The 13369-nt window shown below is 42.3% G+C and overlaps 1 protein-coding gene across 1 annotated transcript in view; it reads right to left on the bottom strand.

The window, feature by feature from the left end:
- Window positions 1-1466: 1466 nt before the first annotated feature.
- CFAP58 (cilia and flagella associated protein 58) overlaps window positions 1467-13369 on the bottom strand; it is a 95660-nt gene continuing 83757 nt past the window's right edge. The window contains exons 16-18 of the mRNA XM_028513683.2: window positions 10562-10681; window positions 5877-6010; window positions 1467-1940 (exon numbers count right to left, since the gene is read on the bottom strand). Coding sequence (XP_028369484.1) covers window positions 1829-1940; window positions 5877-6010; window positions 10562-10681 — 366 coding nt within the window. The 3' untranslated portion in view covers window positions 1467-1828. The remainder of the gene's footprint in view (window positions 1941-5876; window positions 6011-10561; window positions 10682-13369) is intronic.

The following is a 13369-nucleotide window of genomic DNA, read 5'->3' as shown; positions in this document are numbered from 1 at the left end:
GGGTTGTACATGTATCACAACTGCCTTACCATCCCTGCAAAAGTCTTTTGTCTAAGCAGAATACGGTGGGCTCTGAGGGAAGGTAACAGCAGGGATTTTCAAACATGGAAATGGCCCCACTGTGATTTTGAGTTTATAGTGCTTTCAGCAAATTCTCTAGGGAGCATAGCCATTCTCCACAGCTGATGGCCACACCTCACCACAGAGTGGTCAGCCACATGGAGGGTGATATTATCTGTAGTTCTCCCTCTGGGACCATTTGGGAGAAACAGCAGGCTGATTTCCCCAAGCCCTTAACCACTTACACTTCCAACAGTCAGCACCTGTGGTCTTGTCCATCTGCGGGCCAGACCCTTGCTTTGCCCACAAACAGGGAGAACCCAGAGGATCCCTTCTGAGCAGTCCCTGGTCAATGAACAGCATGAGGGATGTAAATACCTGAGCTCCCTCGCCCTTCTTGATGAGGACTACCCTGAGATGTGATTACATTGTCTCCAAAGTCCCCTGCAAGATCCAGCCAAAGCCTCCCAGCCTGGCACTTGACTTGATACTGCACCCTAGCCTGGTTCTCCTTCCCTTCCCTGTCCCACTTCCCCATTCCTGCTAGGGTTTCTGAGATCACTTCACAGTAAATCACTTTCAAGGGTCTGCTTCTGCTGGTGAACTAAGAAGGATGGCAGAACATGCAGAAGATCCCCTAACACCCCAACTCTGTGTAGTCTGAACAAGCATCCTGGGTCATTGGTCCTCTGCTCCTCTCAGTGGAAACCTTGGTCCTGTAAAACAGATGGAATGACCCACTTGTCTTGTCCCTGCTCATCCCTGAGCTACTCAGTCCTCAGTAACTTTAAAATATTGCAGAAGCCAAGTTACTGTGAGAGAGATGGCCAGAGTGTCCTCGCATGACATTACCGCATAAGCACTCTTAACGAAGGAACATTGAGTGATGTCCACATAATCACGGCTTCAACAAAAAGAAAGTACAATGGCTTTGATGGCTCAAAATGCTGACTGCAGCTCGGGAAGCCAGATCCTGTTCTGTGTAACTCCATTCTCCAAGAGCGAGGCCCAGGAAAGAGAGCCCTTCATAGAATTCCAGCCCAAATTCCTGATTTTACAGTTTTGGTTCCTCCGAATCAAAACCAGATGTCAAACATTTCTCACGGTAGTTCTAAACCTTAATTACTTTACCAAAGCAAAGATTTAAAAATCTATAACATTTCTTTTTTATATTTTATGAGGAAATATTTATTAGTATGTCTCTTGGAAATAGATTTTCCTACCCCCATCCTGAAAAGAAATTCCACCTAGAATTATTCTGAAAACAATTTTATTCCAAAATCATTCTGAAAACAATTAATTTTCAGAACAACAATTAAAATAGATCTAGTAATTGTTAGTAGAAATAATTAAAATAGTCTTACTTATAAGAATGCACTATATTTCAAATATATTTTTAAATATAAAAGCTCTTCAAGTGCACCAATGTCCATAATAGAAAAGTTAAGATCCACACTTCTGTCCATACGGAGTGTCTAGATGTGATACATTTCAAATCAGTCAACGTGGGAGTGACAAAAGACCTGCTTCGTGCGATGGCTCAGCCTAGTTGAACAGATATAATTACAATCTCTTAATATCCTTGTGGACCAAGTAGCATGTCATCACTCTTCTATGTACATGACTATGAGAGTTCTGCACTTCTGTCCATCCTATAATCTTAGCACTGATTTCCATAAATATCTAAGGGTCTTGAAAGAGATTTCTCCAAAATATTCCAGAGCAAGTTTCATGAGCTGTTCAACTGGACCCGGCCAGCAGCTTCCAGTTAAGACTTCATTTGGGAAGACTTGTTGAGGGAAAATCCACCCCCAGTAAAACGAGGGCCAGTCGGTCTGGCCACCGAGAAGGTGTGGTCCACAGATACTCTGTCTTTGTTTCTGTAAAAGAGGAGAGGAAAGGTGACCTCTTGAACATCTTTTTTTTCTCTTTTAAGTTTGGTGTTCTCTAAGTTCATAGAGGGAGTTAGTCGCTGAAAATTGCTTTATTAAAGCTTCCATTTTTAGACATGGTTGCTTAAAATCTAATTAGGCATTTGCTGATAACATGTAGAAATGGGGAAAGACACAATTAAATGGGCCCTCCTACTGTTGGTCTAACTATGGACAGAAGACCTCATTATAACTCAAGCACTGTGGTCTTAAGGCTTCTGACCTGCAATCATTTTCCTGTTCTACAAAACACTGGTTTAGTTCCAAAGATCAGTCAGAAGACTCTTTCTCTTGGCTCAGTTATAATAATTAATTCATCATTTATCAATTTTTAAATTCCAAAGTGGCAGTACAAACATAAATATTTACCACACAAACATGCACACAAATGTATCTTCATCAAACTTGGACATTTACAAGGCAAACATTCTTGTAACTTTACACAGGCAGCAGTTAGTATTAAAAAGAGTTTAAGATGCAAGAAAAGCTGGGAAAGGTGAGGTAGTACATTTGGCAATAAAGGGAGTTCTCCTCTGGAATCTGCAATGTATTAATATCTTTAGCGCTCCCTTAAATACACACACACACACACACACGCACGCACACACAACATGTACACACATATTCAGGGTTCCTGTTGAGGTGCCTTAAATTTACACAAATTACCTGTTGTGTAATTAGGGGTCTTATGGATATCAACTTTGGAATCCCTTTTTTCAAATAAAAATTGAGCAACTAGTAAGACCAAAACTAATTAGATTTGACAACTAGGAATGGTTTACCTTAGGGGAATAAATCCACATTTTTGAAAAAAAAATATGAGAGGTTCTTCAGACTCTAGACCCTCCCGTGGGGCCCAGGGAGGGGAGCCAGGGGCAGGTGGGTGGGGTACAGATCAGGGACCAAAGCATGATTAAAACAAATATTTGAAAAAACACCAAAGAAGGCAAAAAGGTACAAATGATTATGTTATTTTATAAAGTGCGTATGTGGGGAGAACATCCACAGAGGTTATTTTAAATTATTCCATTTGGAAAGAACCTATAGAGGATTGCTTTATCAATCCAGCTATTTCTTACCAGAATTGACTTCATTATTATTTTTAAAAATCCTCCATAAATACAACAAAAGACTTAGCCTTGAGTGGATCCAGCAAACAAGATTCCTTCGAGCACTTTAGTAACTGACTTCCTCCTGACTGTTGTTACCAACAGGCTGCGCTCCCCACTCCCCCTGCCCTCTCTTGCCTTAAATAACCCAATCTTTCCTCCCTGAAGGAACTTACGCTGAAGGCTTCCAGCTTGGCCTATACTGACTGATGGGAACAATATCTCTTTTGTAGCATCCTTTTCATGCATTTCTACACCATTGTAATGACTCCCGTCAGCTGTCCCCCTCCCCATCTAACCATCTCAGCACTTTGGTTTTTGCCTTGGCTTATTTTCCTTCAGCCCCTTTAATAGTTTTTGCACTTCTCCTATGAACTCATTTCTCTGTCTACCTCCTGTTTATGGATCCCCAACTAAATGGAACCACCAATGACACTCTAACCAGGTCAGAGCAGCTACAAATGATAAGCACTTAAGGGCAAGGAGAGGACAGACAGGAAAGGCACAGATGCCAGAGCAGCGCTATCTGATAGAACTTTCCGTGGTGATGGAGAAGCTGTGTATCTAGGCTGTGTCCACTAGCCACATGTGGCTATCAAGCAGTGGAAATGTAATGCAACTACGGAACTGAATTTTTAATTTGGTTTCATTGTAATTCCTTTAAATTCAAATAACTGCAGGTGGCATCGGGCTGGGGCAGTGCAGGTCCAGTGGATGGGCAGGTGGGGAGGGCTGAGCTCACAGAGGGGTGCCCTCTTACTGGCTCAGCATGCTCTCTGTGTCCAAAAAGCTGTGGGAGAGGGGAATCCATGAGGTCGAAGGAGACTAGGCCAAAGTCCAGGAAAGTTAATCAGCTCTAGAAAGATAATTAACTGGTTAGCCAAGCTAGCTGTTTCCGGCCATGTAAATTATACCACTGGTCTCCAAAATGTATTGTACGTAAACTAGAACAGTGGTCCTCAACCTTTTCTGCACCAGGGATCAGTTTTTCAGCCCGGGTGGGGAAGCGGGGAGTGAGGGGAGCGAACAGGAGGTGGAGCTCAGGCAAGCTTTGCTGTTAGCTGGGTCAGCTACAGGCCATGGACCAGGTACCAGACTGCGGCCCGAGGGCTGGGGACCTCTGATCCAGAAGATGAGAAAGACGACCCATCGGGGAGCAAAAAGATGACAATAGAAGTTCTATTTATATTGTATCTTTAAACATTAAAAATCTCACTTTACTAATAATTAGTGTTACAAAGTAACACTATTATTGGCATAGAGTTTATAAATCAAAATATATTGAAAGTAAAAAATATTATAAAATAAAAATTTTATTTAAAAAACTATATCCATATATCTGTGCGGCGGGGGGGGCTGCAAGTTCAAAAATGTTATACTGGTTAGGGTGCGCAATTAAAAAGTTTGAAGGCCACTGAGCTAGACACGTGCCTCGTGTGGAAACCATGTTAACACTTTATAAGCGTGACGTTCCATGTCCTAAAAGAAAACTACAGTGTTTCCACTCCAGTGTTCCCACTCCAGCATTCATTCATTCACATGGTTGATATCTGCGGTTCTCAAACCTTAGTGTGCATGGAAATGGCCTCTGGGGTGATTCAGGTGCATGTTTCTGAGGTCCCTCCAGAGGCTGCTGAATCCAAATATCTAGAAATAGGGCCTGGGGGCCTGGCGTTTAAAAAGTCTCACCAAGGATTCTGAATCAGGTGGTTGCTAGACCCACACGTTAAGATAGACTCACCTCAATTAGCTATAATTCTTAGCATATTTTATTTTACCGAGCAACTGACACTGAAAGGTAGAGTGGGGGAACACTCTGATTTATAAGAAGGGTAAATTTGCACTGGCAAATGGATTTGCATCCACTTTCTTTAACTAGCTGTTTCCCACTCATGAATCGTAGGCAGATGCACTCAAACCCTCGTTCACCATGTCCCTGAAATGCCAATGTGAAAGAAATACCAAATTTGACTTGCAGCCCATAATGTGAGCCACAGTAGAAATGAACTGGACGATTTGGGCAATGCCACACGGCCAAACCAAGGTTCTAACTACGAATCTGGGTTTGCTCTCTCACCCTCAGGTTACGCAAATAATGATAACAAAATGAAGACAACATTTACTCGTTGACATGTGGGCATTCTGAAATGCAAACGCTGGCCTGACATCTGCATTCTCGTCTCCTAGAAGAATGAGAGCTCGTGTTGACGCCCCAGAGCAGATACCGAAGTCTGCTGCTAGACGCAGACATGGCTCACAGAGAGGTTCCCTAAATCACAGGTGAAAATTTTTCATGAACTGCGCATAATTCGAGTGCTTCGCCTGTATTACAGAGAGAACAGCTTTACCACGCCCAGACCCAGACCCCTTGGCAAAACTGCCTGTGGTTTTCAATGTGAACAGACTTCGGCCAGTACAAGGCTGACTGTGAAGCTCATTTGCAAACATGGTTATAGCGTGATTATCTCCAAACTGTGTGAACAGTGTGGGCAGGGAAAATATTACACTATGTTTCCTCTGCTCCACACTAGGTACACCAATGAGCAGATATTAGTGGACCCCTGTTAGGGTCCTAAGAAGAGGCCCCAGTATCGGCTGAGATACTGATCTTGCTCTGATACATACGCAGTGAGTGAGTGACCTGTAGAATGTCAGTTGTTGCCCCTGTGAGTTAGTTTACCCCAGTGAAACCTGCACCTCTGTGACTGTACCCCAAATATTTTCTCATCAGCAGGCAATAGGCACAACAAAATTAGAACATTTATCTAATTCTTACTTCTGAATGTATTCTTTACGCTTCTGAGCAAGGTATTTCTTCTTTAAATTCATTAGTTCATTACTAAGTTTCCTCAGCTCGTACTTATATTCTTCGCTCTGTGTTTCATACATATTCAATTCTGAAGACAAAACCTAGTGTGGTGAGTAAAACAGAAGATATGCAGTTAAACAACACAGTTTTTTATGAAAAGCCTTTTAGCCAGCTGCCATTTATTTCCCTCAGTGGAACGAGACGTACAAAACCAAGCCCAGTTTAACAGTGAACCCGCATGCTTCCTCCAGTCCCAGGCGGAGGGCTGAAGACTCGTAACCAGGGGAAACACAAATGAAATCTTGTTCACCTGCTTCAAGAAGGGAACTGTCGGGCAACACCCAACAGGCTCACACGTAAATGGTGTAACATGTTTCAAGGAATACTGCAAGGAGAGACTGAAAAACTCCCAGACTTACAGTATAAAATTGCCTTTAAAACCTTTTTCAAAAAGCTTTCAAGAAAACAATCACTAGGGAGTGTGATTCATCTGAGGATTATGGTAAATATATATATATATTATACACATACACACATGTATATATATTATCCTGCCACTACCATACTAAATATATATATAAAATTCCAGATATGTATTATCTGGAATATATACTTATATAAGTATATATACAATTATATATACACACATATATATACTTGTGTGTGTATGTATATATGTGTGTGTGCGCGCGTGTGTATATATATAAAATCCAGATATATATATCTGGAATTATCCTGCCACCACCACACTAAGTAGGAATTCAATTTATGTGTTTTCTGCTAACCGCCTGTCACCTCTTTATTGTGTTCTTCGAGACTATTCACAGGTTCTCACTTCATCCCAGGGCTGGGACACCTTCCCCCAAGACTCGGGGAGCTGTCACATGTGCGTGGGAGAGTCTAATCCATGTGAGGGGCTGTGACAGGGAGCCTGATTATCCGCCTCTTCCTAAAATCGCAGTGTTCAGCGGATGCTGCTGGTCTCAGGCTGGGCAACAGGAGTGGACATTTGCTCATGTGAGTGGGAAGTGGAAGACATGCCGGAGCTGGGGCGCTCCCCACGGAAACCGAGGGGAGGAGAGAAAGGCTATTGTTCTCAGGGGCACGCAAGAGACTCGAATTTGTTTTTCCTCTCACTCACTGTTCTAAAAACTTGTATGAAAGGGGGATTTTTGTCTTCTGAGTGCTGATTTGCTCCTGAACCCTTTCCCATGACTCCTGTGAAAATGACTCTGACTATGTTATCACGAGCTAATGCATATGATTTTCATGTTGGAATAAAACCTGCCTTAACAGTTAAATTCTAAGGAGACAAGACCTTCTTTCCAAACAGTGAATGTGGAATTTCCTTTCTTAAAAAAAGTCCAGGTAATGAGGACACACTGGCCAAGAGGCTCAGTACAGTCCCCATCAGGTCCTCTTCCACCAATGGTTACATGTCATTCAGGGCAAAAACTCTGGATTTCCTGAAATAAAGGGCTAAAGTGAGGAGAGGCTCCTGTGAACCACTGGACGCAACCCAGGGCTAAGTGCGGCTATCTGACAATAGCGCAAAGACAGGCGTCCTTCTCTACTCTCCACCCATCCCTGAGAAAATAAACTTTTCTTTTGTTCAAAATACTCAACTGTTTAAAAGGATGAAAATAATCAGAAGGTTATGCCTCATGAAAAGTCAAATTACATTTCAGGATTATCATATGAAATGAATACTTAAAGTGATAAGTTGAAAATTAACGTTCCAATTAGACTTCCATTTCATCTGCCTTTTTTCACAAAACGGATGCAAATTTGCAATGTCCTATTTGTCAAGGATCAGTACTATATTAGTAGCATGGCGTCTATTTTACCCCAGGCAGGAAGGCAATAATTATTACCCTGCAGTGTGCAGGTAAGCAGCAGAATTCAGCTGACATGTGCTACATCGTGTGCCTGTGTATATATAAGATTTCCCTGACATGCCAAGAATATCGAAGTAGTCACCTAGGAGGAAAAACTCAAAATACAACAGGATTGCACCATTTTTCCCCTTTTTTAATATTTTATTGATTATGCTATTACAGTTGTCCCAATGTGCCCCCTTTGCCACCCCCCACAAAGCATCCCCCACTCCCTCCAGCAACCCCCCCCCTTAGTTCATGTGCATGGGTCATGCATATTAAGTTCTTTGGCTACTCCATTTACTACACTGTTCTTAACATCCCCCTGCCTATTCTGTTACTACCAATTTTATTTCTTAATCCCTGAACCTTCCCCCCATTCTCCCCCTCCCTGTCCCACCTGGTAAGTATCCAAATGATCTCCATATCTATGATTCTGTTTCTGTTCTGCTTGGGTTTTTTCAGTTTGTTTTTTAGGTTCAGTTGTTGATAATTGTGAATTTTTTGCCATTTTAATGTTCATAGTTTTGATCTTCTTTTTCTTAAATAAGTCCCTTTAACATTTTATCTAATAAAGGCTTGGTGATGACAAGCTCCTTTAGCTTTATCTTGTCCAGGAAGCACTTTATCTGCCCTTCGATTCTAAATGCTAGCTTTGCTGGATAAAGTAATCTAGGCTGTAGGTCCTTGCTTTTCATCACTTTGAATAGTTCTTGCCAGTCCCTTTTGGCCTGCAAAGTTTCTTCTAAGAAATCAGCTCAGTCTTATGGGAACTCCTTTGTAGGTAACTCTCTTCTTTTCTCTTGATGCTTTTAAGATTCTCTCTTTATCTTTAATCTTTGGCATTTTAATTACGATGTGTCTTGGAGTGGGCCTCTTTACATCTGTCTTGTTTGGGGCTCTCTGTTCTTCCTGCACTCGTATGTCTATTTCCTTCACCAAATTAGGGAAGTTTTCTTTCATTATTTTTTTAAATAAGTTTTCAATTTTTTTCTCTTCTCCTTCTGGCACCCTTATGATACAAATGTTGGTGCGTTTGAAGTTGTCCCAGAGGCTCCCTACCTTGTGCTCACTTTTTGGATTCCTTTTTCTTCTTGCTGTTCTGATTGAATGTTTTTTCTTCCTCTGTTCCAAATCATTGATTTGGTTCTTGGCTTCATCCATCCCATGTTGATTCCCTGTAAATTTTTCTTTATTCCAATTAGTGTAACTTTCATTTCCAATTGGATCATTTTTATGTTGTTGAAGTACCCATTGAGTTTCTAGAGCATCCTAATAACCAGTGCTTTGAAATCTGCATCTGATAGATTGCTTATCTACATTTTGCTTAGTTCTTTTCCTGGAGTTTTGCTCTGTTCTCTCATTTGAACCATACTTCTTTGTCTCCTCATTTTGGCAGCCTCCCTGTCTTTGTTTATATGTATTAGGTAGAGCTGCTTTGACTCCCTGTCTTAGTAGCATGGCCTAATGTAGAAAAGCTACTCTTAACCACTTGGGTGGGTCCCTTAAGTTGGATGGGGTGAAGCCTTGGGTAATCACCAGGGTGGGGCAATCTGTGTGAACCAGGTTAATGGAGTCTCAGATATGGTGCTGCCGCACTATAGCTCTGTGTGCGGCAGGGCTCAGGAAAGGAACAATGGCCACTGCCTGTCCTCTGGAGTTTTGTCTGGGAGGAAGCTCTGCCCCAGCTCTTGTCCTGATGCCAGACACTTCAGTTCCTCCCTGTATGCCACTGGTGCCCATCAGGCTTATGCCTTGATGCTGGAGCCCAGAGTGAATGAGTCTGTGTAAGCCCATTGTGGGCCCCTTAAGAGGAGATGCCTGAGAATCCCACAGTTCCTTCCACAGGCCCAATCCCCACTGGTTTTACAGTCAGAAGTTATGGGGACCTATCCTATGGGCACTGGAACCTGGGCTGAGTGGGCTGGTGTGGGGCTGGGATCTCTCACTCCCAAGATACCCCTCCAAATTTTTATCTACTACATAAGGGTGTGGGACCAACCTCTTCCACACCTCCACATCTCTGTCCCTCCTACACATCTGAATGAATGTGATTAATTCCTTGGCTGTCAGACTTCCATACAGCTCAATTTTCTGGTAGTTTGGAGTGATAGTTGTTTTGTGGTTTACTTGTAATTTTTGCTCAGAATACAGGTTTTTAAGAAAACTTTTAAAAAGCACGTGTAATAGTAAAACATTCCATCAGCCCAATTGAGGTTCCTATGTCACTTAGAAAAGAATTTATGCTAAGAGGATTCCTGCATGGTTTTATTCCCCTTTCATGGCAATTTATTTGATAGATGGTCATGAAGCAAGGCCCTGGGGGCTGGGAAGTAGCTGGTGCTTTGTGTACATTTATTTCAGGCAGAATGGAAGAGCAGTAACCTGCCTTGGCACAGTGGTCTCCTTCAGTGGATAATGGTGTTAACATGTTTCCTCTGTCCTTCCCAACATTCAGGTCCTCTAAATCATCTTGAGATTATCTATACAAACCCTACCCCGCCTCAAATTTCCACTCCATTGCCATCATTGTCTCTACAACTCTTTCCTCACTTGCTCACTTCCCTTTTCGGGAAATGAAGAATTGGGGTTGGGGGAGGCCTGCTAGTCTAGGAGCAGAGGGGTAGCTCTGAGGCTTGTCCTCCTGGAACTCAAGTGTTGAAAAGGCTGACCTTGGTGGAGCTGGCATTTGGGAAACTGGCTCCTAGGGCCGAGGCAGTGGACTTGCTCTGGTGTGTTCCCGAGTTTGGCCAGGAACGGGCAGAGGCTACTTACTTTAATCTGCTTGGACTTCTCCTGCAGCGTCTGGCGGTAGATCTGTAGCTGCTCTGCAGCCTCGGGCCCAGGCTGCCGGGCCAGGGTGAGCTTTAGTTCCACATACAGTTTCTCCTTTTCCTGGTGGAGAGCATAACCAGAGGTGGAGATTAACAGGCCCAGCAAGACAAGGAGTGCCTCTAGCAGTATGGTTCAGGACCATCCTAAGCTACTTCACAGCTCCATGCTGATTACATTCAAGCATAGATTCACTCAATCATGCATCACACCAACCCTGATCGAAGGGCTAGGATATGCCCAGCATTTGAATACCAATAATAAGGCAGATAAGGAAGAGAAAGTCCATTTCTACCTAAACTTATGATCACAAGACTGAAAGACAAGAGCAGTGATAAAAGATCTCAACAAAGGGTTCTATAAAGGCACGGAGTGACTAATTCTGGCTGCAAGAGTTGGAGGAGATTTCACAAAAATGGTACTTAAATGCTCACTTGAATAATGAGTAGGAGTTTCCCCCAGGCAGAGAGAGAAAGGAGGAGCTTTGTAGGCCAAGGTTCAGCAACGGGGTAGGGGAGTGGCACGTCCAGTTCAGCAGGTGCACAGGGCAGGAGGAGGGAGAAGCAGAGAAACCAGGCTGGGCTCATTGGTTGGAACTAGATAGTGTGTGTCACATAGGATGCAGTTTGAGACCACATCCTTTACGCAATTAGGAGCCAAGGATGAGCCATGCCTGAGGTCGTCTTCAGAGGAATAACTCCAGCAACAAAGCAGAGAACAGAATGAGGAGGCTGCTCAGGGCCCAGTACAAGCCAGATGGAAAAAGCTGGACCTAAAACAGGTAGTTAGGATGGAAGGTAGGTAGATGTTGAAGACATTTCTGAGGTAGAATCAGTGGGGTTTATTACATGATCAGACAAGTATGGAGGGAGGAGTAAGAGCCAAGATGACTCCAAAGTTTCCAACATGGGCATGTGGGGGCTGGAGGGTGATGGAGATGGAGACAGGGAGGATAGGGGAGGTGACAGTGTTGAGGGAAGGGAACTGTCACTGTATCCTCTCCTGATAATTAGTGGGTTTGAGACATGCTGAGCTTGGGGCCCTGTAAGATATCCAGGAGAGGAATTGAAAAATGTGGTTCCAGAGTTGAGAACTGAGGAGCAAGTTGGAGCTAACAATGGGTTCTGGCTAGAGCTATAGAGTGGATTCATCAGCCAGGAACAGCTTACAGGGTGAGCCAGGACAACCAGATCTGGGGGACAGCCAGCATATATGGGGTGGGAAAGTAAGACCCAGAGAAAGAAAATAAAAGAGAGTAATTGAATGTCCCCCAAACCAAGAAAAGGCAGACATCTAAAAAGGAAGGAATGATCTGAGAGGTCAGTGACACCAAATGGGGCAAAGAGGAGAGACGAGAGGCCTCTGGGGTGGACTATTAGGACAGCACCACTGACCTTGTTCAGAAGGTTACAGGAACATTTTGGGAGTGAAAGTCACAGAGGCTGAAGAACAAATCAAACGTAGAAAGTAAAGAAAATGAGTCTTTTAAGAAATGTGACATGGGAAGAAAAGAGATCTGGAAATGGTTTGAGGGAATAGGTAAAAAAAAAAAAAAAAAAAGTCCAGGAATACTAGGACATGCAAATGTGTAGACTTAAAAGAAAGAACTTCCTAGGAACCCAAAGCAAATCTCAATTTGGTAACTTAATTTAACCAATAAACAATATAGAATTCCCATTTGTACCCTAAAGTTTAATTGCTTATAACATGCTTTCAGATCTTTGAACTAAAGATACTATATACAAGCAACGATTTATTTCTAAGGCATTTCAATTCTAGATTCCCTCTCGTCTAAATTGCCCTAATTTGAACAAACACTGATTAAAAAAAAAACAACTAGTGTCTAGTCTCTACTCATTTGTCTCCGTATATTATTTTCTTAAGATAATTATATTAAATGAACAAAATATAAATAAAACCCTCTCATTAAATGAAACATCCAGTCAAATGGAAATGATTTTTTACCTAGTTAAGTTTTCTTAAACATTGTCATCAAATAATCTATTTTGCCAAAGAACATAAAGGTTTTTTTAAAAAATAGGTAAGAGGAAATTCATTAACTAGTCATTGTTACCATTCATCTCAGTTTTTTTTTCTTTTTCCTGGCCAAATTATAGTAGCTTCATTGTAAATAACATGTCTCTGTTTTCAAAAGAGTGTAGGCAACTTAAAAATTACACGGATAGAATACACTTCTGGACAAACACACTCATCAACACAATACCCACCATTTAAGAAATAATTCCAGAAATGACAAGGAAATCCAAAAGCCCACACAAAAGAGGAAAATAACCAGTGAAATTACAAAGTGGCGACTTTCCTTTGTTGTACAGCACCCCCATCACACCTTACAATGTAATCTTCCCAGTAAATGGACGCAGTGAGCAGTGAGACAGACATCAGGGGTGAGTTTACTCCTATAACCACTTAATGCCTGCTCTGTTGGAAAAATAAAATGTCTAGCAAGGCTTCAAGATTCAATTTGGAAAGGGTAGTAAGTATGTGGAGAAGCCCATGAAACGGTTTTGTCCATTTCTTTCAGCTCACCTTTCTCTAGACTAGAATACAGGCAGATTTGAAGGTAAAGAACCCTGCAGTGATGAGGAGGAAGCAATCAGGTCTGGGATAGAATAATGCCTTAAACTAGAAAGACCATCTTACTCCAAGAACCTCCAAATGTTCCACAGACCTAATTGTTTTCAATTGCTCCCAGTAGGGAGGGAGGAAAGAGACTTGGAAGAAAACACAGAA

This window comes from Phyllostomus discolor, chromosome 5 (assembly GCF_004126475.2).
Source record: "Phyllostomus discolor isolate MPI-MPIP mPhyDis1 chromosome 5, mPhyDis1.pri.v3, whole genome shotgun sequence".
NCBI lineage: Eukaryota > Metazoa > Chordata > Mammalia > Chiroptera > Phyllostomidae > Phyllostomus > Phyllostomus discolor.
The sequence above is the reverse complement of the archived record's forward strand: the minus strand, read 5'-3'. Positions and strand labels throughout refer to the sequence as shown.